Raw genomic sequence first — 26921 nt, 5'->3', positions numbered from 1 at the left:
TTCGTGTCAACTTTAAATTCAGTCGGCGGGGATCGTAACACTGCGATACTAAAATTGCAATTTCCGCCCATCATTAATGTAGATCACCAAAATTCTACGAATTAACAGAGTTTTAATCGGAAGTGTCTGTATTTTCCGTTGAGTCTTTAGTTCTATGCACTTTCCTGATCCCGAAGTAAGACGAACACAAATACTTTAACTATAATACGATACAAAAAAATACAATTTTTCACATAGAAATACAATTCTGCCGTGCTAAGAAAGAACGCCGTATGAGCCTATAGACGTGACCAGATGTACTTCAATAAAAATCGAATTTTCTTGGTAAATTGCGAAAATTTTTCTTTAAATTTTTCAGATAATTTTGTTCGCAATTAAATCTAAATTATCTGAAAATTTCAAAGAAAAATATGAATAACTTTCCTTAAAATACATGTTTTATCAAGAGAAATTTGGCAACTCTCGAATGTTCATACTGCGTTCTTCCTTTGCACGGTAGAATTTTACTATGTTTATATTGAAAATAAAGTGTTTCAGATAAAGCTAAAAAACAATTTGTTTTATCTTAAATTAAACTGTTTTAAAACTTCAAAATTATCTTAAAAACTTGACTATTGGCCCGCCGCCGCCGTCTGGCTTCCCCTCTTCTATGTTTTTTACTTAGGTAATGTGTTGCGAGAGAATCGAATTGTATCACTCCGTTAAAGTGCAAGTAAAGGATGAAAGGACGAAATTGTATGCAAATTCGTATTAAATTAATTATTGTCTGTGGTTAGTTAATTTAATGAACAAATGTTGACTGGAGTACATTTGCATTTAATAAACCAACTACCATTTTCTAACCAACTATAATAAGAAAAAAACATGTGATGGACGAATCGGTTGAGGGGTCGAATTAGATGAGGACGAAAAAAGAAGGGAACGATTCGTGCTGAAATTTCGGCCATCGTAATGTTGTGTACAAAAACTTACAATGCCGCGATTTCAATTTTATTTGACCTATGGAAAGCACGGAGTCCCGAGGACGACAAAAAGGCGATCTTACGCCCTTCTATCAGAGGAGCAACATGACAGGCTGGTGCTACAGAAACGATTTCGATCCATCGCTACACGCCCTCATTTCGATTAAACTCTTACGAATTACGATACACATATATCCGAGTCTGATAAATCGATTTGTTGGCAGAGGCCTTCAGGCTCGCTGCGCAAATTAGTTTCCACTTCAATTCCGCGAACCAGTTTACTGGGATCCAGTCACGTGACGGAAAAGGAGTAGCACTTGATACCTAATTTCCCTTAGGTGCCAATGAATGCGAAACGGCTTCACCGAGCACATAAATTATTTGACGAAGTGCAAAAGCGCTGAATGTACACAGGGCGGTAGTCGGCTCCAATCCCGACTTGCAGTTATACCCCTCCGAAAGGAAAGACTATAATGTTTCCGGAAAAAGAATATCGGAGGGCTCGCAGGAGAAAAACGGAAATATTCTGATATAAAAATGGTTCTTCATGTGAGGGGCTTGGAGAACAAGGCGCATAAAATGCAGTTCTGGAACAAATCGAGGTATTAATGATTTCAAGTAAAAGTGGTCTTGATGCATGTTCTGTGAAACATTCGCTACTAAATTACCAGTGTTAAGCATCAAAAAGTCAGTTTGAACTTTCTTTCCACCATGAGGATCCATGTAATTTCGAAACTTCAAAAACGTATTTATCGAAATAGCAAACACTGCACTTATGCGCCTAGTCCTCCAGCGGCCCGATTATTGAAACTATGTCAGCCTGACACGACAAGACATAGCCCTATCTTAACCATGCAATATATCGCAATTCGATGTCTTACCGGGCTGGTTTAAATTTCAATAATCGGTCCGCAGGCGCCCTTCATACAAAAGTGAATCATCGCAATCTTTTCATAAAAACTAGTAGGACACAATACCTACGACTACACAGTGCCACACTGAGTTATACACTGTTAAAAAGGTTCGTTTTGAATTAATTTGCGTACGTTTTTTTATTTGTTAGGTCGACCGAAATGATTTGATGAATGAACCAAATATTTGGTTAGTTCGAACGAAACCTTTGGTGATTCCGCGACACATTCGAGAATTAAGAAAATGTCCCGCTGACGTAGTGTACTTTCATATTTCTCTATGCAGTTCGCTGGTTGAGACTTGCGGGTGTTTGCACATTGGATACCTTAATTCCGAGATCTGGGTTCGATCCTAGCCATAATCACCAGGTTATTTGGAGTCTTTCTACCAAAAGTGATTCCGTTATTTAACCAAAGGAAAAGCTAATAAAAAAATAAGGGGAAATGTGTGTTGTTTAACAAATATGCGTTCTTTTCCTCGTATCAACACACAATTGTGGTTATTATTTCTTACTGCGTAGAAAAAAGAAAAGCAGCTCATTCGAATTTTATGAAACTTTAAGTAAGCCTCTGGTAACGTGCCATAAGTTTCCCGGGAATATCAGTAAGAAATCTGAGCGTACCTTAAGACCTACTCTTTCCATTTACCCGTCACGGAGTAATCGAATGCACCTGCATACCAAGACATTACTCGAAGCCGATTAAAAGACGAGCTCCGACGAACACTTGCGGCCACGGTGTCAAAAATCGAACATGTCCATTATCTGATGAGCCCCGGAGTACTGGCGTACTCGCGGAGATCAGGGCTCATCGAAAGATCGACAGGGCATGTTTTGACATCGACCGATTCAGTCGAGTCGGTGGTGCGTGTTCGGGTTACTCAGTGACATTTTTTAGGCCGGGCATATTCCGGGTGCGCACCCGTATCTCGGGGTTGATCTAGACCCGTAAAAACTCGGGAAGGGGAAAAACCGGAAAACGTCAGATCGCGGCGGGAGCTGGGTCCCCCTCCCCTCCCCCTCCCGATCGACGTCCCGGCCGAAACCCGCGGAGCGGGACCAGCCCCCTTGCGGGGCCCGGGCCAGTGGACAACGGTTATGAAAGGTTATAATATCGCGTCGAGATATATATCTCATTATTTATTCTGTTATAAGAGTGAAAAATGCTGCTCATATAAGTCCACGCACAGTACCTCCTCCTGACTTGCCGGTTCCCACCCAACACTCTAGGGCATGGTTGCCGAGTGGTATCCAATAGGTCCATACATGACATCAGTATTTGAATTTTGGGACCCCTACTCTCACTTCCTCCTTCAGAGGGGTTGGTCAAGTTCGGCCACTTCTGGACTTCTCCTAAATTTTCCAATGAGGAACCATTATCATTTATGCAGTGGCGTGGCGTGCTTTGCGATGTATCGATTGATCTGCCACTTAAACCAATGGAAAAGGATCGCTGGACGAGGTGTTCACAACGAGCACGTTAATAATCGATTCTTTACCATAGCTTCAAATGGAGCGATATCGATAGTCGATCATTCACGCCACGCCACTGCATTTATGGCTCATTCGATAAAAATAACAATGTAAGCGCTTTTAGTTTCCCTAGGCAGACACGTGCTCTCATGCTAATATAGTAATTTCCATGAAAAATTAGGTTCAATCGAGAGGCTTGGAGGACAAGCCGCATACGTGCTCTTTTTGCTTTTTCAAGAAATACGCGTTTAAAGTTTCAAAATTGCATGGAGCCTTGGGGCATAAAGGAAGTTCGAACACCCTTTTTGCTGCTTTAAAGTTGGATTTTAGTTGAGAATTTTTCACAGAATATACTTTCGAGCTGGTTTTAGTTGAGTTCACGAACACTGGAAAAAAAGTCTCTTTGATCTAGAGTCCAGACTCTTGAAAACATAGACAAGAAAAAATACTCTTGATTCAATAGGATTTTTGCTTAAATCGAGAGCAAAGCCTCTTAATTTAAGCGGCTTTCCTTCTGATTCAAGCAAAAATCTGATTGAATCAAGAGTATTTTTTCTTGTGAATGTTTTCAAGAGTTTGGAGTCTAGATTCAAGCGACTTTTTTTTTCCAGTGAACATCTCAATTTCTTCAACAACTTCCCTTCTGCACTTCGTCCTCCAAGCCCCTCAAATATTTTTATCAGTGCTCCTGAGTACGGACGGAAAAAAATCCCAAAAGATCGGAACTTTCCACCGCTGGAATGCCGTTAAAACGAAAAATTCTGGACGATTGGAGACGTTTCGAGGAGTTTATACCGCTTCTTGGACACCGGCGTAAAAAAGGTGAGTTTTTCGAGGCGACATGGCAACGTCATCCTCGAGCGGGCTCTTATGGGGGCCATGAGCTATCGCGCGCTCAGGACTCTTGCGGGGGCCATCGGCTATCGGTGAAGTATCATAACCTCCCGAGTGCTTGCACCGACTCCGGGGCCCCCTTCATTTGTTTACTCTTGCTCTCGTATTTATTTTCGTTTGGAGGTAATCAATTACCGATTGGGCTAATGCGCCGGTAACGCACGCAAACCCTCGTTGCGAGATGGAGCCGGGCTCCTTGAGATCGGCCGTGCGGCCCGCGGAATTTGCGGGACGATTTGGTCGACTGTCGTGCGGACTCGATAGAGACTTCGAGCGCTTGACATTTGAAATGCGTCTTCGCGTGGAAAATACATAAAAAAAAGAGAGAAAAAAACCGTTTTGACGGATAACGCTGTCATGCGACTTTTCATGGTAGCGGCGAGCTTGTCGGAAATTCGAAACCGATTGAACTTGTTCGAGCGGGTAGATTTCTCAATTCTGCATAGTTGTTGAAATTGGTAGACAAAACTATACACCAAGATGACAAATAGATATTTGGATCCTAATGGTGGAAGCGGGTGGTTGCAATGGACAAAGAAGGTAGATGATATAGACTAACTGACGGCAATCCACTAGAGACCCTATAGTTAGTCCATCATTTTTTCCCTTAGTCTATAGGCCCCAAGCCCCTTTTGGTCTATAGCATCGGCCCATACTTCCAAGTCTTCTTTGTCTATTCAGCCCACTGGGTTACATGGTCGTCGGGACTCAAGCCCTGTTGGTTCCCGAGTGGGTTACTCGTTTCACTTAAATGAACGTTCTTCTGCAGTTAAGCTGACATCAATTTGTGATAACATGCACATATGTTCAGGCGGAGAAAAGATACCGACATGCATTACCAGAATGCAAAAAGAGAATGAATGAATGTGATTTTTACTCTGAAATCAATTGAGATGATAAATATTAGATATGCGAGTGGATAACTATGAAATCATGTTAAGTAACGGCGAGCGACTTTGGAGCGCGCACCACCGCTCGAAGTTTGCTAGAATAGGAGAGGGGTAGAAAAACCGCTCATGAGTTGACTTACCATGATATGGAGGTAATTTTAAAATAAGAAAATTTGAAAGTGTTGTTTCCTTACCTGAAACAGAAAAAAGACAAAAAAAACATAAGTAAAATTGGGGATTGCAGGGAATATTAAGGGTGTGAGGAGTACCGAATTCTTTAGAAAATTAGCTACGATGTTGCTATGCATATCAGTGGAAGCTCTGAACAATTTAGTTCAGTCAAGATTTCAGGGCATAGATTCGATTTTAGGTTTTTTTCGAGTCGACCACGTGAATTTTGCCTCCAATTTTACTGGATAGGCAACGAATTAACTGCGGAGCACGAAAAAATTAATGTTGGAGGAATGAATATACATTGATCTTGCTTACTGCTCGGACTAAAACTATGGATGATTTGAATTATCCTTTCTAAAAAAGAACCACTATATCTGACTCAGCCTGCGTAAAAGTATCTACCCACATGAAAAAAAGATGGCATAGTTGGCATACATGCTGTTTTTACGATGAATCAGGAAAAGTGGTTCCTCATAGTAAAATATAGGTCATTCGTAACTCTTGTCCAAGGGAGCCGTTAATGAAACACGTAACGCTAAATTTCGGATTTTCAAAAGCGAGGAACGTCAAAGGCTCGAATATTATCAACTTTAGCAAATCCTCAGACGCATCGCTAGAACTCAATTAAAAAGAAAGACAATTACACATTTTCTCCAAAATTGCGGAGACAATCACGTATTTTTCGTTAAATTGCACACGTTCTTCGTTTAGGAAACATAGAGGCATCAGAATGTTTGAATTCGTACCTCCCTTAGCCGTCCATTTTTGACAGAGGACTTTTTTTCCACATTATATATATACGTTACCTACGATTTTTCCTATCTAGCACGTGAGACCTCAATCCCTTGCCGACTGTGTCGAAAAATGGGTCATTTATTATGTATAATTGATTGTCGAAGTGAATGACCCTCGACAACGGGTCTTCCAGGTAGTGGGATCCATTGGAATCGGCGGCGATGCAACCCATGATAATTTAACGACAACGATCTACCTCCCTCTAACGTAAGGGCGTATCTTGATTTTCGCAGGAGCCCCAGGAAGCATGGGTTTACCTGTGAAACAGGGCTCACGTTGAAATTGAGTTACGCCCTAACGTCAGAGGAGCGACTATAGATCCCAACGGGAGATCATCACAATGCAGAAGTCTCCAGTCTCGACGATTCTAACAATCTTCTGAGTCAGGTAAGAAGAATATTTCACCTTTTGAAAAGGAAGGTGATACTAAACAGTGAAACGGCTATCACTGTACTATTTCTTAATGCTCATATGACATCGTTCGTAATTTTCGCCACCCTCATCGCATGTTCAAAAACAAATCCAGACTTTCAGACGAAGGACAGTTCTACATTCTCAATGGCTCGGAGCATGTATCCGATCATCGTGTGGCATTTCATTAAATATAGACGTTGAATGAGCAAAAAATAGTAGTGTTGAGGAGAATCAGCGAGGTTGGGCCCAAAAATGGACCGTATCGATCGATGTATCCCTCATTTCTAAAAGTGTCGAACCCAAACGAAGTTATGATTGGTGAAGTGTTCCATGAACATCGTTTTGAGATAAGGACACGCTCTATTTAAACTTTCCATATTCAGAGCATCTAATTTTCAGATCATAATGCAAGTTAAGGCCCTCCATGGGCAAAAAAAAATGAGCACGCTCGAAGAAACACACCTGACAAGACTTTGAATCGACTCGTGCGAAAACGTTTCTTGTCCAGGTCCAGAGTTTCATAATCGCAGTGGTTACTTTACCCCCACGACACTGATATAAAAGATCGATCTCTTCTGTAAAGATTTAATTATACTTAGGGAAGTATTTACAAAACTTTTCTACAGTCTTAACGTCTTAAACCATCTTGTGTTTTTAAGTTACAACGAAATTGTCCACTCAAATTCTGAAACACGGTATTGGACATCGGACGTTTTCGCAAACGCCGATTAATTTTCCCCCAAAATCTCCGGTGTCAATTTTTCGACCCAACTTGACAGTATTGGTTTCGTGATAGTTGACATTCTTATCAAGATACAATGGTAAACGCATGGATCATCGTTTACTTAACACCCAAACTGAAAGTAGAGATAGTGATAACGAAGCAACCGTCGTTTTTCCGCTTCGCTTCTGCTGGTTTTTCGGCTTAAGTTTCTTAGTTTTTTAGTTCTGTCGTGTTTTTCTTTCGGTTTCGGTTTGTGACTTGTCACCATGTGACCAACCCGGGGCAATCACATCCATAAAGTCTGGAGTAAAAACAACACACCTGATGATAGAGATTACTCCGAAATAGTCATCGTGAAAAATTAATGATTTGAAGTAAGCCCACTACTGAGTGGCGAGTAGTGATCGAGGGTAAGCTACCACATCTACTCAGTATTGGCGTCTTTAAAAATTTGTTCGCGGATGGTCAGAGCCAGACGCCCGGAAAATAGTTAAGCAATCTATGCCAAAATCTCATCCATGGTTTTGGGGCTATTTTTCCGATGTACGATTTTGTGTGGCGCCCGTAGGGAGGTTACAGGAACCCCATGCCGCAGCCGGTAAATGCGGGGGCTTTCGATCATGTATCGGAATGGAGCAAAGCCTTACACGTCTGGGAAAAAACAATGGACGATTCCGTCGCCGCTGGCTGGGGAGGGGGTGAGGGTGATGCTTTTCTGGACAAAAGGCCTTGCGGCCGGCGCGGCGGTAACGCAGTATGCTCTCCGGCTCCAGTAATTATTTTATCATGTTAGCTACCGTATAATCTTGTTGAAAACCAGTGGCGATACTGCGACTTAAATCACTAGGCAACATAGTTGCCAGGTTTTTTTTTAACTAAGTACTTAAACAGAAGTACTTTCTGGGATTTGCAGTTCCAAGAACGGATATTTCTCCGAAAAAGGAATATCGCAGTTTCAATGAAAAGTAGGCCGTTAAATCAATTGATCTGCATTCCGCGTGTAAATCAACGTTTTAAGATCATCCATGAAAGCATGTATCTCCGTAGGGAAATACATTGTACCGATGTCGTTTTTAATCAAATGGGGCATGATTATTGGTTCCTCGTCGGATAATGTATAGTCTGAACGAATAACGTCCTGTGGACGGATCCCGATTACAATATTAGCATAAAGAGAACAATTTTTGCCAACCCTTAGTAAAACTCAGCAGTGTAATCTAAAGATGGATCCTTAATTGCAAGGGACTACAATCATCTGCCACTGCAAAAAATTGTATAATACGGAATAGAAACTTCTTCGATTTTGACAAACCTTAAGATGGCGCGTATATACTTTAAAATTGTCATAACTCGCGCTTGATATTTTAATTTTTGTCGAGGTAAATCATTACAATCCCTTGCGAGGATTTATTTCCAAACTTTTATGGCAGGATTTTACCGGAGGCTCACAAAAATTGGCGTTTAAGTATATGATGTTGTGTCGAGGATCTCCTTGATTTGCCCTTAGTCACAATGTAAACCATATGAATACTATGCCGTCCTCAGGAGAAACGCCGCGTAACTCCATTCTCGATTTTGCCAGCGTTTTACCGACAAAATGATTAATTACCCTTAAACAACAACCATTGATCCTCCTTAATTATAAAATAACTGTGGCATACCGTTGAGAATTTTAAGTTACAAAATATAGCATCATACACTGGAAAAAAAGTCGCTTGGATCTAGAGTCCGGACTCATAAAAACATTGACAAGAAAAAATACTCTTGATTTAATCGGATTTTTGCTTATATCGAGAACCAAGCCTCTTAACTTAAACGGATTTATTTTCGATTCAAGCAAAAATCCGATTGAATCAAGAGTATCTTGTCCTGTCATTATTTCCAAGAGTCTGGACTCTAGATCCAAGCGACTTTTCTCCAGTGTAATGATTATGTTTTCTCGCAATAAAACAGTACGTGTGGAGAAAAAATGCAAAGTCTTAATGGGAGTTACGGCGCTTTTCCTGTGAACGGCAGAAGACGGCCCTCAGTTCTCTCGAGTGAAAGTTGATTTTGAAAGGAGGATCGGCATCCGCGCGGACCAATGAGAGTCGATCTCCACTCGCCGCGTAATCACAGCTCTTACCGCGAGCCAGGAGTCAAAACACTAATACAAGGTAAATACTCACCTTTACTTTCATGAAACCGATTTGTGACTCGAAATCCCCCGACTTGCCCCCTTTCAACCCACCCCGCGTCCGATTGCGAACGTATCTACGAATTGCATCTAAATTATAGTTTTCCGCTCCTACTTGGCCAATAAGAATTATTGCGATTAGCGATGGATTTAATGTGTAATGCGGACGAGTGTTGCGATGCGTAAGGCTGCTTCGCCCCCGAGTGGAATCGGGAGTTCGGGACGTACGAGGAAAAATGACGGATGTGCGGGTGTGTATTTAGCTCCGAGTTATCCTTGGAAGTTCTGGGAACCGCTCCAAAGCATTGCCGGGTGGATCCCAAGATAGATTTACACAGGTATGGACAAGTTGAAAATTTCCCATGAGCCTCAGTACGTGTCACATGACTACGTGACGTTGGTTAAGGGGCCCGTTTTTTAATTAAATTACAATCAAATTAACATTCAAACGTTTGTGCGTTTAAACGTTGAAATTAATATAGCATTATCAAAATTGTGCAAAAAATCACACCAAAATTTTGACGAACGATAAACCGAACATAATAAATCAAAATAATCAAAACATACAAAATGGCGGAAGTTAAGGGGCCGTTGGAGAGCCAATCAGAGGCCAGTTGTTTACTTCTGTCCATACCTGTGTAAATCTACCTTGGGTGGATCCGTTCGAACTGTTGCCCCGGCTGAACAAAAATTCAACTAGATTTTGCAATGAGAAACTACCATCTATGACTAATGTGTAAAAGCTCGCATCTGCATAGAGAGTCCGATTGAACATGCGTTGAATCTAGAATGAGCTATAATTATTTTGTAGTAGCTCTTAGTTGCAAAATACGTGGCGCAGCCCCTGGAGGACGCTTCGCGCTCACCCCTAAAAATCCCGCTTAGTAGCCCCTCATTGGTTAATATTACCAGAGCAAGCTTATTTATGACCAATCTCCTATCGATAGCTGCAAATATCGTGAAAGTCAAATGCTGGAGTCGTTTTTTTTTTGGTGCGTAAGGAGCGTTTAGGTAACACAGGGTGTCTAGCAATTTTCACAAAAAAACAAAAAAAAATAATTCCTCATTATTTCCCTGACAAAGAGAAAAAAATATTCTTGATTTTTCGACACGGTGGACCTTAATCAATTCATTGACTTTTTTCATGTTTTAGGAATATAGTGTAATAAATACCGCAAAATATACGGTAACCAACTTATGCGAGATATTTTTGCCTGAATTTTAAAACTTAAAGGACATTAACAGTAATTCTGGTGGAAATTTCGTGGAAATCTCCGTGAGATGAAATTCGCCAAACATTTTCCGAAAAATTCGTGTTCTTCGATTTCCCTGACATGACAATCGCTTGCATGATAAAATTCCCTGACACGTCGAATTTTTGCGGATTCCCTGACGTTTTCCCTGAATTCCCTGACGCATAAAAAAAATTCCCCGACATTTCCCGGTCGCTCGACAGCCCAACAGAGCAAAGCGCGATATGTAAAAATAGAATCGGAAAGGGAAGAAGGGCCCGTCCGAGAAAACATGACCTACAGCGAAAGAGCTATAAAAAGTTGAAAGGAGCATCGAACGGCGAATCGGGAATCGGCTCGATGAAAAGGAGCAGTGCACGTTGCACAGAGGTCTCCATCAGATAAACGAGATCGGGCTAATTTTCATGGTAAAACACCGTTTAAATGTTTGGTTTTCCACTGGGAGAATGGAGCTCGGGCAAGTGATGCTGGAGCTTTGATCTCGCGTATCTGATTTCAGAGACGAGAGGAGCCGTGGCCTCTCAAAGTGACGACTCGGCTCCGCCCCCCTGGGCCCCTCCGGCCTCGACGCTGACAGTGATATCCAATAAAATCGCTCGCCAACACCCAGCTCCGTCTCGTCTTAAAGCCTCCTCTCCGATCGGTTCGCGTGCGTCAAGTGAATGTTCGATTCGAAAAACACCGCGTGAGCGTCGATCTAGCGTTTTAGGAGAACCGGAAAATTTTGAAAAAATAGGGGGGGGGGGGGTCATGTTATGATGGGTGAAAATATTTGTCTTCTCCTTGGTTAGATTACCCTACATTACTTACAATTAGTACGGTATTTGATCAGAATATGGGAGGTCGGCAGTACCTGTCTTCACCGTGTTAAATGCACTGATGCTACGGTGTACACTTTTCTTGGGTTCTATACTGGATGCATTTTCAAAAACTTTTTTCGTTTGTTTGATTCCTTCGGCTCTTTTCTTACTATAAACGAAACTTACTTCTTCAACAGAAAATGGAGGTTTCAGGATTTTTTTTAAAAGAAATTAAACGCAATTGACAAAATGAGACCTTCGAAATCTTTTCCTTCTTACCTTATTTTTTTTTTTTTTTTTTTTTTTTTTGATGAAAAATGAGGGTACACCCTCTCGTTCATAGTTGGAGAAAAGGAAAAGAAGAAAAACACGAAAGAGTTTCTGAAAATCCGTCCAGTAGATCAAGGTAAATCCGGGTACCGGATTTCAGTACTACATGCGTCATAAAACGTTGCGCAACTTATTATACTTATTATAACTTATAAGGATATGTAGAATTCAAAAAGAAAAAAAAAACCGAAAAAATATTCTGGAACAAAATCACTGCCAACTCCTCTTAAGGCCTGCAGGGTCCGACCTTCAGTAAACGCTATAAAATATATGTATCGGTGAATTCAATGTTTCTGAAGAATATCGAGGAAAAGGTCATGAATCAATAAATTCTGAGCGCGTTAAGCGTTTAACTTTAAAGTTGACAGAACGAAGAAGTTTGCCACAGCCACTTCCAGCTTCTTGAACGGCTTATTTCTGAGTCTTTTGAAATTGTAAATTCAGGGTGCTCAAGCTTAGGCGCTAAATTATTCAAAGGCGCGTCTCAAGACAAAACTAATTTTAAACTTTTACGGATTTTTGTAAAACATTTTAAAATATTTTAATCCCAAAAAATAAATCGAAAGAAAGAGAATTCTAGCACATTCTTGCGACACATCATCAGGGCAGGAATGTTGCGCACGCTATTCACTTATTCCTATGTATATTAAGAGTGTCTGATTTCATTCACTAAACTAACACTTACACTGATTAAAATATTTCGAAAATTGATCTTGAAGGGAGCAAACGATAGAGAAAATATACGGTATGTAATAAAATAAAAAAATCCGAAAGGGTTCACCAATTTCTAAGGCTCAATTTCTAGAGGCATCTGCGTGTATATTCTTATGATGAAACGGTCTAGAAATTAGAGTTTAGGTGAAGTTGAGAGACACAACTAAAAAACACCTATTTAGAATTAGGTATAGAATCAAGGAAGGTCAGATCAATGGAGCTGTGTAACCCTAAGGAGTTGACATATTGTCTTAAAAGTCTGAACGCTGGATTGCCCGACTCGATAGTTTTCTAGTCAAAATTATTCAATAAAAGTGAATAAATAACATAAAAATGAAAATTAGAAGCACCCTGAGAGTTGTCATAACGAAGCGAACTGCCTCCTGTTGTGAGAAGGATGATGCTCGGTTCCAACGGATTTTTGGATGGTTGGTCGCGGGCAGAATGCTTCTTAATTTCATGAGCAACCTACTCTACTGGCAATGGATCCTTCCAGTAACGATGCTCGAATTTACGTTTTACAAAGGGTTTTAGACATCTTGCAACCTTCGGTGTTTCCAATCAAATTCAGATCTGGCAAGGGTGTTAAAAATTGATTCTTTGAGTGAAAAATATAGATGACGAAGTACGAAACTGCGCGCTTCAAATTTTGACGTTGCACGTTTCTGTTCGTGTTCTATTTGTCTCGAAGAAAACCGAACTTAGTATCGAAAAGTACCTATTAAAATATTACGATAATCTCCTTCTCTGATTCGGAAAAATATTACTTAAAAATTACAGAGGAACATTTTGATTAGCTCCCCTTAAAGAAAATAAAACATAGTTAAATATTTTAAAACGTTATGCAATCGACATACGCATTCTCCGCATACAACCATTTATATCCGAAGAAAAAAGAATCGCTGCTAATAAAATACTCCTCGGAGATTCGAGGTCGGTCAAATAGTTTGTTGATTGAAATTCTTCGAAAATTTCTTCACAAAAAATACTGCAATACTAATAGTAAAGATAAATCCTTCACAAAAATTTGGTAAATTTCCAACAGATAAGCGCAAACTGTCTGAACTTCGCAGCATCTCTTGCTGCTAAAATATTTAGCAAATCTTCATTTTGTTAAAAAATTGTAAAATTTCAGCTTATACATAAAACAAACTTCCTCCCAAGCAGCATTGTTCAACGGAAAAATTGCGATATTTTGAGATTAGGTTGCGATTTTTTTACGATTTTTCGGCGATAAAATAGCAAGGATCATTAACATCTGACCGATTACCCTTGAACTTAGTCTTATCTCTATAAAATCGGGTTCGATGAAATCGAAATTTTATCTAAATTTATGACGACTCTTTATTCTATTATATTGCGATAAAGCGCCGCATTCACACTTTCACTTCCTATAAGAACTCCTTTAAATCTGGCTTCTTTCATAGTTTTAATTGGAACTGTTAGGAGCACTGGAAAAAAAAAAACACATTAGATCTGGAGTCCGGACTCTTGAAAACATTGACAAGAAAAAATACTCTTGATTCGATCGGATTTTTGCTTGAATCAAAACGAAATCCGCTTAAATTAAGAGGCTTGGTTCTTGATTTAAGCTAGATTCTGATTGAATCAAGAGTACTTTTTCTTGTCGATGTTTTTAAGAGTCTGGACTCTAGATTCAATGTGTGTGTTTTTTTTTTTTTTCCAGTGAGGTTGATCCGCGCCGTCGATAAAATTGCGATTTTATGTGATGAAATCGCAATTTTATATCCCAAAATATTGCAGTAAATCGACGTAGATAAAATCGCTATTCATCCTCGGATCAGATTGTAACTTATCGCGATTACTGTTACTTCGGTTCTCGGACCACGCTCAATAAGGAAAATAATGCATTAAAATAGATACGATTGATAATACGTGATCAAATCAAACAAAAATTTTAACAAACTTAAGGAGAGCATACCTTTTCCATTATATGCAACAGCGACTGCTAGGGCTCGAACACCATACAACAGAACAGTCACAAGAGTCAACGAAACGTTCGCGAATTTTCTCGATTCCATTTTCTCTGATTCGAATACCGAACTTCAAAAGTTAAATCTCGGCGGGGGAAAAAAATCACTTGCGGACCACAAAGGAGGAAAACTTCCGTTAAGTGGAAATCCGTTGACGCTCACAGGAAAATTCACCGAGGAGAAGACACTGCGGGAAACTACCGTATTTTCCCGAAACGTGCGAAAACCGTTAAAGCTCGCTTTGGACTCAAGAAGTTCGGACAGTGAAAATTAATTTCTGTCAAGAAAAACATTTACGAGTGACGATAACTCGAAAAATAGTACAGAAATTACTATCCAACCGGAAGAAAATAAAATCACCGCACTTACACACTAACAAAAGGTGGTCGCCACATTTTCAGTTTCCCGACAAAACCACTTCTGGGAATTTTCTAAAATTCACTGACAAATCGAAGAAAAATCCAAAGTTCACTGGTAGTGCGCGAAAAATGCAGCGATTGGGACTGGGAGTGAAAAACTAAGGAAATTCTGAGCGCGCTTTTGTAATATCTTCGACGAATGCGTGTCAACTGTCTCGATCAGATGGTGTCGCTGAAAGAATGGGATCAGCCAAATCCGCATTTACCAACAATGACAAAATATAAACAACAGCGGCATTAAAATAAAAGCAAAATTGATGGAAAACCTCGAACCAACTTTAAACCCCGAAAAGTTCCCGCGTTATCTTATCACAAACCGACGAATTTATTACAACCGTGACAGAAATAAAAACCCAAGGCAAGTTTGGCAGCAACCGGGGTTGATATTCTTCGCTCGAGGGCTTAAGAGTGATAAAAACGCTGTGCGAATTGTGAAAATTATCCGACGAATTACGTGCCGAAAAAGATCGCGGCGACGTGAATGTAAACAACACACGAGGACGAGAACGATCAGCATAGAGGCTACAACACGACGGATGAACGTGTACTAGCGGCAAGAGGGCGGCGAACGAAGAGCCGGCCCGGCGCCAAGCTTCGTGTCGTGGCCGCGTACCCAGCGATGGCGCTACTTGTCTGCAGTAGAGCAGGGTATCCTTGCTGTATTCTGCCGTGGTAGCGAAAAGAGCAGTGAGTGTCAAATTTTCGAAATAGAGTATCCTTCAAAATTCGTCTAAACTCTTTTAGAGGAAATCAGTGAAATTGCATAAACAGGAAAATTCATCTCAATTCTGTTAAAACGAGACATATGAGAAAGTCGTAAGTGCGCAAAAATCACGTAAGTAGTTTCAGGCTGCGTAGTGATGCCACATTTTTCCGAATCATCGATTAATCGAGTCGGGTCGATTTTCACCGATTTTATCACGACCAAAAAATCGATTCGCCGAATCGAATCGAAAAAATCGTATTGTTAGAAAAACCACATTTTGTTGTGTGGACTTGGACGCTGAAATTTTTATCACAGAATAGAGGGGCATAACCGAACCTCTCTCTATTCTAAGTTTTTATTGAGAGTTCCTTTTTTTCCTCCTCCATTGTTCTGCTATTGATCAATTACTTTAGTCGATCAGTCGTAAAAGTGGCGTGTTTAGTTTTAGTTTTGACGTGAATCTAGTTTATGTCATGCGTGGAATCGGCCAGGGTCGCTCGCAAAAGGCGGCCAAAAAGAAACGGTCCCAAGTTAGGGTTCACTTAAAACCTCATTTTGACAGTATGTGTATTTTCTATTCAGGGGCATGAGAAAATGCACTTGGTTCACTTTCGTTTAACGCGGTCAGTTCGGTAGTATTTCGGTGCGGGTTGCATACCCCGCTCAGAAAATTGTTTAACCGCGCTGAACATGCGCGAGTGACCCCTCCACAAAAACAGAGAGAAATAAATATCAATCTAAACCAAAACACAAGTTTTGTGTATGACAGAGTTTACTTGTTTCCTTATTTTTAAAAAAAAAATCGAAAATCGATTAATTGCGGCGGAAGAATCGATTCAGTCGAAAAATCGAGCACGGAAAATTATCGATTATTTCCGTGAAAAAATCGATTTTAACGAATCATCGAACAGGGCAGCAGTAAGTGACAATATTTCTCCAAAGAGCCAATGAAAACAGAGCTTTCAAGTAAAGTGCCGTAATTTTTCTCATCATATGACACTTCTTTCTTTCCCATTGAATGCTTTAAGTTTTCGGTTGGAAAATTATACATACATAAAGTCGCGATTATAGCGCCGCCTCGCGCTCTGCGACGCCCAATCGCCATTGCCCCCTATCCTCCCAGAGATCATCAGGCAATTGGCACCTTCTGATCTCCTCCTCCACCCCTTGTCGCCAACCTTTTTTGGAAAATTATGCTTTTCTTAAAAGCAAGTTCATAGACTCTTTGAGGAAGGGCAGCAAAAAAGAAAGAGATAAAAATCTCCCATGAAATTTCTAGAAACACCTAACACTTGCCTTGGATTGTGGTAAAAAAATCTTGTTATTAGACATTTTATGCACACACCTATGGAAATTCTCAAAAAATCGCCATTCCTATAGAGAGCATTGAGCAAAAAAATGAGATTCGGAGTAGATCTATTGGTGGAAGCAGTTGATTGCAATGGACAAAGGAGGTTAGTCCGATATATTCTCCCTTTGTCTAAAGGAACCACCCATATCAACCAATAGGATCGCTCCATACTCTATATGTCTTTCTTGTCCATCGCTTGTACATCAATTCCAATAATCGACACTGGAAAAAACAAAAAAAACAAATTGGATCTGGAGTCCAGACTCTTAAAAACATTAACCAGAAAAAGTACTCTTGATTCCATCGGTTTTTGCAGAATCAAAACGAAATCCGCTTAAATTAAGAGGCTTGATCCTTGATTTAAGCAAAAGTCCTGTTGAATCGGAAGTATTTTTGTTTGTCAATGTTTTCAAGAGTCTGGACTTTAGATCAAATGTGTTTTCTTTTCCAGTGGACTCGCTGGAGTTACTTAACAGAATTGCTAAGCTAGCGTCTTAGCATTGAGTCGTATGAAATTCACAAAAAATATCGCGCGAACTGCACAACCGAAATGCCGTTTTCGCACAACCCAGAAGCTTCCAAATCGCGTAAAACACAGCGTCCTAGCGTTGAGTAGTTCGAAAGTCATACAAAATATCGCGCGAACCGCACAACGGGATTACCGCTTTCGCACGAGCCAGGAAGCTTCAAAATCGCGTTAAACACAGCGTCCTAGGGTTGTGTAGTTCGTAAGTCACACAAAATATCGCGCGAACCGCACAACGGGATTACCGCTTTCGCACGAGCCAGGAAGCTTCAAAATCGCGTTAAACACAGCGTTCTAGGGTTGTGTAGTTCGTAAGTCACACAAAATATCGCGCGAACCGCACAACGGGATTACCGCTTTCGCACGAGCCAGAAAGCTTCAAAATCGCGTAAAACACAGCGTCCTAGCATTGTGTAGTTCGAAAGTCACAAAAAAATATCGCGCGAATCGCACAACGGGATTACCGTTTTCGTACCCCTGGGAATCTTGAAAATCACGTAAAATGCATAGACAAAAATCCTTCGATTCACAAAAACTTGGCATCCTGCCGAATCTGTTTCGACGATTTACCATGCGATTGCCCACTAGGCAAACTCATTTATCTTTCTACGCGAAGCTTACGGCATCGGGATGCGAAAATGACAGGACTCCGAAAAATGTCTCTTTTGTTACGAGGAGCTGTTCACTTTTCGCTTTTCCTAGCCACCTTTTCATGACATCGTGTTTCCCCTGTTCGCCCTCTTCATAACCTTTGATTCGAATTTTTTCCGCTCTTTTGATCTTTAGATCTCACAGGCCGACTGAGGTGTTGGAGGAATTCGTCCAACGGAGAATGAGGTGTTGAGAGACGGCAGGAATTGGATGCTCTCTTAGTGCAAAAATTTAGAAACCCTCTGGTAAGATTAGCGCAACGTGTGGAGATTAAATTGGCACTAAAAATAAATTGAATATAAATTACAGACGCTTATACAGGACCGTCTGCCTGAAAAAAAAAGAGGAAGACTGTTCCGTTTGATAAAAGGTATGCAGAAACCCTGAGCTTATTTTTTCTGATCAAGCTTAGTTAGAAGGATTAAACCTATGATGTGAATATTTTCCTCATTTCTGATTTTTAGTGATAATACGGTGATTTTGTCTGACTTCGGAGCGCTACACACATTATGCAATTAACTTAGTATTTTACTCATTTGATCAAAGTTATTGTTATAATTCAAGTATTCTTAAATCATACATATAATGGACGGAACTATCCTTGGGAAAAATAACCTTTCACTGGGCACAGAGGATTTTAAGAATCATTAAGTCGACTTAACTTTTCGGAAGTTCGACCAAATATCCCTCATTAAAGGGTACGAGTTTGATAGGTCCGTGGCACGCAGTAGATACATCCTTGCGAAAAGATTTTTAAGAGGCAAAATGGTAAAAAGATTACGATGATCGCATTAAAATCGTGCACAATTTGGAGAGCCCCTTTCTGAATTTCCCGCGTCAAGGGGGCAACTTTCTAGTCACCGGAAACGGGAAACTTCAGGCTTACCAATAGTTACCGTTTCGGGTGTTGTTGTTCATTATCTTGATTTGTTTACAAGCAAAACGTGATCTTTATTAATTCCACACCTTGAGTTGATGGAGTGCATTTCATCGTATGTATGTTGCCGAAACATGTGGATCGTTATTTTCGTTAACTGCAAGTTGCTTGTTTCCAGATCCGACTATTGAAAACTGCCCACAGACGCGATAAGAAAAACAGTCACAATAAGTTTCCGAGAAAATTCGTGTGCTTGATTAAAGATACAGTGCCGTCTATACGGATACGACTTTGTTTCATTAGCACGGCAGTAAAATTCATGAAATTTTATCCGAACTCAGTGCGCATGGGGCCAAAAGTTTTTGTCTGCAAAATTAGCACGCCGACGAGAAATAAAGAAAACATCAAAGAAGAACGTCCGGCACACGAATTCAATCGGCCTAAATTCTCTTCAACACGCACGTTTATGTTCATCTCTAATGGCCCACTGGACTAGGTATTAAATCATTCTGATACATATTTACAAACTTTACTCTCCAACAGTCAACAGGGATACATACCCACTAACCTGCAATGATCCCGATGTCACAACCAAAATTTTGAAATTTTTTGCTTCCGTTAAGTTAACAATCTAAATTTTACGCTCTTATTATTCGTATTGTTCGTGAAACCATTAAAAACCTGAGATGGTGAATGTCTCAGATCAGATTAACTAACTACATGGAGCTGCTTTAATAGCGCTTTGGCGCTCTGCGACGCCTAGCCGCCGAAGTCCTTTATCCTCTCAAAGCCCTTCAGAGAGTCGGCACCCTCTCATTTCCTCTAAGGCGTCCTAACGCTCATCCCAGGAGGAACCAAATCAAGCATCTCTTTCGGCAGCCTTTCTTCCGTCATTCTGTAAACATGATGCCTATTGACCATACCAGACAAGCTGTTTGGCACATGACGTACATATTTCCACTTCAAAATTTAACGTAAAACACGATTTGCGAAGGCAAAATATACAATTTAACTCCCAACATGCAAGCAATTGAGGTTTCGTTTCATATAGATTACGAAAAATTTGAATTTATCGCTTACGTGAAAAACCGAAGTCTTTTCGAGACAAATAGCGCACTACAACGGTTGTGGCAGACGTCTCAATCTAGCAGTGTATCTTCGCTACCCTGGGTTGTTCAAGTTGTAAACAACTTGCAATACACTGGTAAAAAAATTAGCTTGGATCAAGAGTCCAGACTCTTAAAAACATTGACAGGAAAAAATACTCTTGATTCAGTCGGATTTTTCCTTGAATCGAAGATCCAAGCCTCTTGATTTATGCGGATTTCCATTTGAATCAAGACTGTTTTTTCTTGTCAATGTTTTTAAGAGTCTGGACTCTAGATCCAAGCTACATTTTTGCCAGAGTAGCTGGGCCGAAGTGCCAATAAAGATTGTTATGGTAACGTTAAGTGTGCGATTCAACTCAAGGAGATAGTGGTTTTTTCATGAGCAGAAATTTTGAATTTATGCATCGACATACGCGAATATCTTTATTAAGATTTACTCTCACGGTAATTTCCATTATACAAATGGTGTTCTACGTGGAAGTTGCATGAGAAAAAATGCATCAAAAAGCTTAAATTCGCGCACCTTGCCTTCACTGTAAAAAAAAAACACATTGGATCTCGAGTCCAGGCTCTTGAAAACAGTGACAAGATAAAATACTCTTGATTCAATCAGATTTTGGCTTACATCAAAAGGAAATCCGCTCAAATTAAGAGGCTTGGTTCTTGATTTAAGCTTAAATCTGATTGAATCAAGAGTATGTTTTCTTTTCGATGTTTTTAAGAGTCTGGACTCTAGGTCCAATGTGTTTTTTTTTCCAGTGTGACGGTTTATAGACGCATGTAGTGTGACGTCACATCTCGTTATAATTTCAATGCCTCGAAAGTCGAAACGTGCCCCAACAAACAAACATGGAGGAATCTGCGGGATATAGGCAGGGGGGGGGGTTAGGGGTATTCGCTCGATGGCTGTCTATGATATTACGAGTTAATTTTACAATCAATTCTTGTGATAGTGATCTCAAACGTTTTGGTTAATGAGAAGCTTTCATAATTTTAAAGTCCCATGGATTAATTGTTTGGTTTCAGGCTAGTTTTAGCATTATTTCGTCAATTGTTCATTTTGGAAGTTATGATTGTTTGTTGGGGCACATTTCGACTTTCGAGATATCGAACCACCAATATCGCTCCGTGACGTCACCACTAAAATCGTCTATTCTCTTCGTGTCGCACGCTCTCGGTCATCCCTGATTTTGATAAAAAAGGAACAAAAAGGGGGAAAGGGGAATTTCGGAAGTCCAAAGTCGTGCAGATAAATCAGGGGCTTGAGACTGAAGTATAAGTAGGGTGGAACACAGGGCTCAACCCCGCGATCAGCCGACCAGCGCGCGCAGCGGGTGTACCACTGCGAACTTCCCCTGCCTGCTTTTTAATTTATTATCGGAAGCTCCTCAAAGCGCGGGGCGGCGCGGCGGTGGCGTAAAAAAGGAAGCCGAGAGCCCCGAAATTATCACTTTAGTTCAGCGGTATCACAAATCTTTCAAAAATTGCTTTTAGATCTTCTCATCCCCAATAACGCGTCGCTCTTATCTGCGCCATTTCATGCGCGTTTTTTAATTGGATGTTTCGAGCCCGCACCCGCGCGCGCAGCTTATTCCCGTAAGTATGTAAATCGGAAAGCTATTAGTTTCCAACTTTTCGTGCGCGCCGCATTAACGAGATGAATAATCGCTCGTGAAGCCGTGTTGCCGCAGTTTCCCGAGCCCCGAAGTGTCCCTCCTCTGCCATGCAGAGGAAGAACGCCGTATAAACCATTCGACGCTGCCAAATTTCCTCTGTTAAAATACGAATTTTCAGGGAAATCTGTGGGTATTTTTCCTCCGATTTTTCAGACCATTTGATTCGCGATTGCATAAAGTACATTATCTGAAAATTTCGAGAGAAAATATTCGCAACTTTCCTGAAAAATGAAAATTTAACTGGATGAAATTTGGCAACTCTCGAATGTACATACGGCGTTTTTACTTAGCACGGCAGTGCTGTAATCGATTGAAAAGAGAAAATCGTCGCGAGAAATCGGAAGAGGATCAAAGCGGGCCTTTAAATGAGTTCTCCATTCGTGTTTCGCAATAGACTTGCAATTACATAGACGACCTTTAAAGAGGGCTATTTTGACTGATCTAAATATTCACGTGGAACGAAACTCGCATGAGAATTATAACAACATTTACTGGGAAGGAACTTCATAGCATTTTGGGAACACATACAGTATAGATACAGGGTTATTCAAAAGTTACGCACCACTGGCCATAGCTTAAGTTCTAATTATGATATCGATTTGCGGTTTGTGGCGTCCTTCCTCATATCGAGGGGGAAACTTTTTGAGGTACTTCCCACTTCTTCACCCCCCCAGGGGGAGGGGGGGCGGGGGGCAACTCAAAAATTTCAAATGGCAACCCCCATCATGTGATACATCGTTAGAAAGAGCATGAAAAAAGAAAATTTTTGGCGCAAACCCGAAGTCGATCTGACCCCCCTATCAAAAGTTAGGGGGGTCCAAAGGTTATTTAGGGGGTCCGTACCTTCATTTTTTAGAGTAGCTTCGGCGGCTCTTAGACATACCGTTTCTCTTTTCAAAGAGTCCTTGAATACTCCAGGTCTGATACCGAAGTCTTCATATTGCCCCCGGGCCACCACAGCCCCCCCGTAGGGGGGATGGGCCTGTTACAATGAAACATTGCATTAAAATGCGGAAAGTCACAGAAGAGCTTCAAACTTAGCATCAAATCCGAGTGGAACTTCTTGCCAATGTTAACGCAAACGCAGCCTGCGACTTTAAAGTGAGTTTTCAAAACTCTTAGCCCCCTGCCCCCCTCATTTTTGGTTGCAGAGCGGGTAAAAACCGGGAAATTCACTACAAATAAGCCCGAAACTAATGTCCAACTTGAGAAGGACCCTTGAAACGTTGCGATCAGTCGGAGCAATGAAATACAGGGACTGCCGCCCCCTTAAAGTACGGAAACATCCATAAAACCCCCGCTGCCCCCCTCATTTTTTGTTGCAGAGCTGGTAAGAACCGGGAAATTCGCCAGAAATGATGCCCCGGTTCCTATAACAGCCCCGCAATGAAAAATGAGGGGGGCAGCGAAGGGTTTTATGAATGATTCCATCCTTAAAGTGCGCGGCAGTTCCTGTGTTGCAGCTCTCCGACTGGGCGCAACGTTTCAAGGGTCCGCGTCAAGTTGGACAGTAGTTTCGGGCATCATTTCTGGCGAATTTCCCGGTTCTTATCAGCTCTGCAACGAAAAAAGAGGGGGGCAGCGGGGGTTTTATGGATGTTTCCGTCCCTAAAGTGGGCGGCAGTCCCTATATTGCAGTTCTCCGACTGGGCGCAACGTTGCAAGGGTCCGCGTCAAGTTGGACAGTAGTTTCGGGCATCATTTCTGGCGATTTTCCCGGTTTTTACCCGCTCCGCAACAAAAAATGAGGGGGGCAGCGGGGGTTTTATGGATGTTTCCGTACTTTAAGGGGGCGGCAGTCCCTGTATTTCAATGCTCCGACTGATCGCAACGTTTCAAGGGTCCTTCTCAAGTTGGACATTAGTTTCGGGCTTATTTGTAGTGAATTTCCCGGTTTTTACCCGCTCTGCAACCAAAAATGAGGGGGGCAGGGGGCTAAGAGTTTTGAAAACTCACTTTAAAGTCGCAGGCTGCGTTTGCGTTAACATTGGCAAGAAGTTCCACTCGGATTTGATGCTAAGTTTGAAGCTCTTCTGTGACTTTCCGCATTTTAATGCAATGTTTCATTGTAACAGGCCCATCCCCCCTACGGGGGGGCTGTGGTGGCCCGGGGGCAATATGAAGACTTCGGTATCAGACCTGGAGTATTCAAGGACTCTTTGAAAAGAGAAACGGTATGTCTAAGAGCCGCCGAAGCTACTCTAAAAAATGAAGGTACGGACCCCCTAAATAACCTTTGGACCCCCCTAACTTTTGATAGGGGGGTCAGATCGACTTCGGGTTTGCGCCAAAAATTTTCTTTTTTCATGCTCTTTCTAACGATGTATCACATGATGGGGGTTGCCATTTGAAATTTTTGAGTTGCCCCCCGCCCCCCCTCCCCCTGGGGGGGTGAAGAAGTGGGAAGTACCTCAAAAAGTTTCCCCCTCGATATGAGGAAGGACGCCACAAACCGCAAATCGATATCATAATTAGAACTTAAGTTATGGCCAGTGGTGCGTAACTTTTGAATAACCCTGTATAATTAAAACGACTGGCTGAAGTACCCTGAGATTATTATAAAATGATTTATAAAAATTATATTATAAAAATTTTACAACTCAAGGGCAGATACTGCTCTCTGGCTGATTTTGATATGCACAACCCTAAAACGTGTGTGCGAGGACGATTTTAGAGAGACAGAGAGATTCGTAACTTTGCCTTTCGCTGAACAGAACGCAAATATTCACACATGTTTCAGTAATGCAATTTTTCATGGTTATTAATGAGAATATTAATGCCAGAAGTTGGGGAAAATGAACTACATTAGTTACACGTATCACAACTGCAGCGTAAATTAAGGTTCAAAAATCACGTCATCATTTCATTTTTCACGGTTGAGAAAAATAGCTTGAAAATTAAAGTTAGACTTAAACTTTCTATGTACTTCTGGCCTTGCAACAGTCACTCCGACAATCCTTTTTAAACTGTCTCCTATATTTGCGCGATAATAACTTGTGATGCAACTTCGAGAGTCACGGTAACTTTGCATTAGACTTGGAATTAAAAATTTAACGATAGATCATTGAATATGCATCATATCAAAGACGATTGATCTAGTTTTTTCATTTTTCTAAAAACAAATATGAATATATTCTTAAACCGCGCATCTACTAAATGCTTGGTTGGTTTCCAATTTTTCCCATGAAACATTATCTTTAAGGCGTCTGAAACCTATTTTCTAAAAGGCAAGAAGGGTAGAATCATTTAAAAGAAAGGTTTTGGTGCTTACGGACTGACTTTTTCAAATGAAATGGAGGTAATCATATTAACACTTCGAGTGGGATAAAAGCTCATAAATAGGAGAGGCGTGTTTTGAGCCTCGTTGACGTCAAAGCTGCAATAAATCGAAAGATACCTGGTTCATTACAACCCCTCGGGAACAGCTTCTGTCGTAGAACAAAGATAATATTTACTGTAGATTTTGATAAGAATCTAACTCGTCCAAATTTTACGTCTAGTTCTTCCATCGCGTGCTCAGGAGGTAGCCCGCAAGAAGAAGCTACTTTAGAACGAAAACAATATGAGTACTGTTTCACGAAAAGGTCTCCGTGAAGGGAGGGGGGGGGGGGGAGGATTCTTGAAAACAGCTTTCAACAGCAGTTTCTTTAAGAAAGCCCCAAAAGGGTCCATGATTTAAATACAAACTCTTATGTTGTACAAAGATAAGTGAGGCTTAAGAATGCGAGGAAAAAATACGCAACACGCAGGAGACTTAAGGTTAAGGTTTATAAGCTGGACTAATAATTGATTAATAATTTGATATACCTTATGGAAGTTTGTCTCATCTTATTTATAGGTCTGTGTGTGTCCGGAAAGGGATATGGAGTCATTACACTATGTATTAGGGATTAAAAAAGACCAGGAAAATGTACGCAATGTATGCATCAAAGCTGTTTATCCCCCAAAATTTTCCTTGATCAATCATCCACTGCCTGCAGCTTTTCGGCTTCATGGTGCGATTTTCATCGCACCATTATTTTACGTGTTAAAAAGCCGATTTCAACGATCAAAAATCTTACAAATTTAAAAAAAAAAAAAAAAAGAACTAGATAAGATAAATTAGAACTAGACGAAACCAAAGCAGCAGCTGTTCTCATAGACGGAGGTACACAGTAAAAAGTTTCCGTGTTTGATGTCACTCAGAGTTTCTTCCTTTGTATCAGGTCAACCTAGAGGATTCGGTTGTTCAACACACTTTTGCGTTAAATTCGTCCACATCGCAGGCTACTGAGAAATCGGATCACAAAGAACGCCCAGCCGAAGTAAGTAGTACCCCTTAATTTAAGTACTTATGTGCTTAACTTGAAGGCCCAGATACACTCGGCGATTAATCGCCGCGATTGAAAGGCGGAAACCAATGGAGAGCCTTTGATTTCGATCCATTGACGTCGATAAATCGAAATCAAGACTCTCTATTGGCTACCGTCTTTCAATCGCGGCGATTAATCGCCGTGTGATTCTGGGCCTTAAGCACTCATGTTTTCCTCCCCGTATTTAGAGGTCTCGACTTGCAAGTGGCCAGCGTAGTAACTGTCCGCGATATGATGCAGGTTCGGTCCTAAAGGCTCGCAACTAATTTTTATCGAGGGCGCAGATTTTCAATACACGGATTAGGTCCTTTCAACCCAGAGATTGGTCGATTTAACACACGAAAAACTAACATAAAAAAATAATCGAGAGCTTGTGTGTGATGCTTGTAGCTAGTGTTTTACTATCTATATAACACAAGATTTTGGTTAGGTTTTCTTACTGTGTATGGAAGATAGAGAGGCGGCGATTATGCTGGAGGACGCAGAGGTGCAAGCTGGGACACCGTCCAGATACCTCGGTATCTCTTTAGGCAAGGGTCTGGACAAGTCCCAGCATGTCCAAAACGTGCGTGAAAAAGTGAGCGGAGTTGCAAATTTGTAAATCGACATCTGCTTCCTTATGGCCCTGCGTCCCAGGCGGACTTTGATTCTTTGGAGAGAAATTACTGATCGGCACGTCCCCTCCCTGCTCCTTTCCCACGTGACTCGTGCACGGCCCTGGAAAAAGTAAAAAATAGGAATTTAATAAATC

General features: G+C 41.0%; 1 protein-coding gene across 4 annotated transcripts in view; it reads right to left on the bottom strand.

Moving 5' to 3' along the window:
• LOC109041143 (protein amalgam) overlaps positions 1-26921 on the bottom strand; it is a 641206-nt gene that overhangs the window by 447877 nt on the left and 166408 nt on the right. The window contains exon 1 of one of the 4 annotated variants that reach the window (XM_019057350.2): positions 14452-15567. The exons of 2 other annotated variants lie outside the window; for them this stretch is intronic. In XM_019057350.2, coding sequence (XP_018912895.1) covers positions 14452-14551 — 100 coding nt within the window. In that variant the 5' untranslated portion in view covers positions 14552-15567. Of the gene's footprint in view, positions 1-14451; positions 15568-26921 lie in introns of those variants that run through there. One more of the 4 variants, XM_019057351.2, reaches the window with a different exon arrangement.

The sequence above is a fragment of the Bemisia tabaci genome, chromosome 1 (genome assembly GCF_918797505.1).
Source record: "Bemisia tabaci chromosome 1, PGI_BMITA_v3".
NCBI lineage: Eukaryota > Metazoa > Arthropoda > Insecta > Hemiptera > Aleyrodidae > Bemisia > Bemisia tabaci.
The sequence above is the reverse complement of the archived record's forward strand: the minus strand, read 5'-3'. Positions and strand labels throughout refer to the sequence as shown.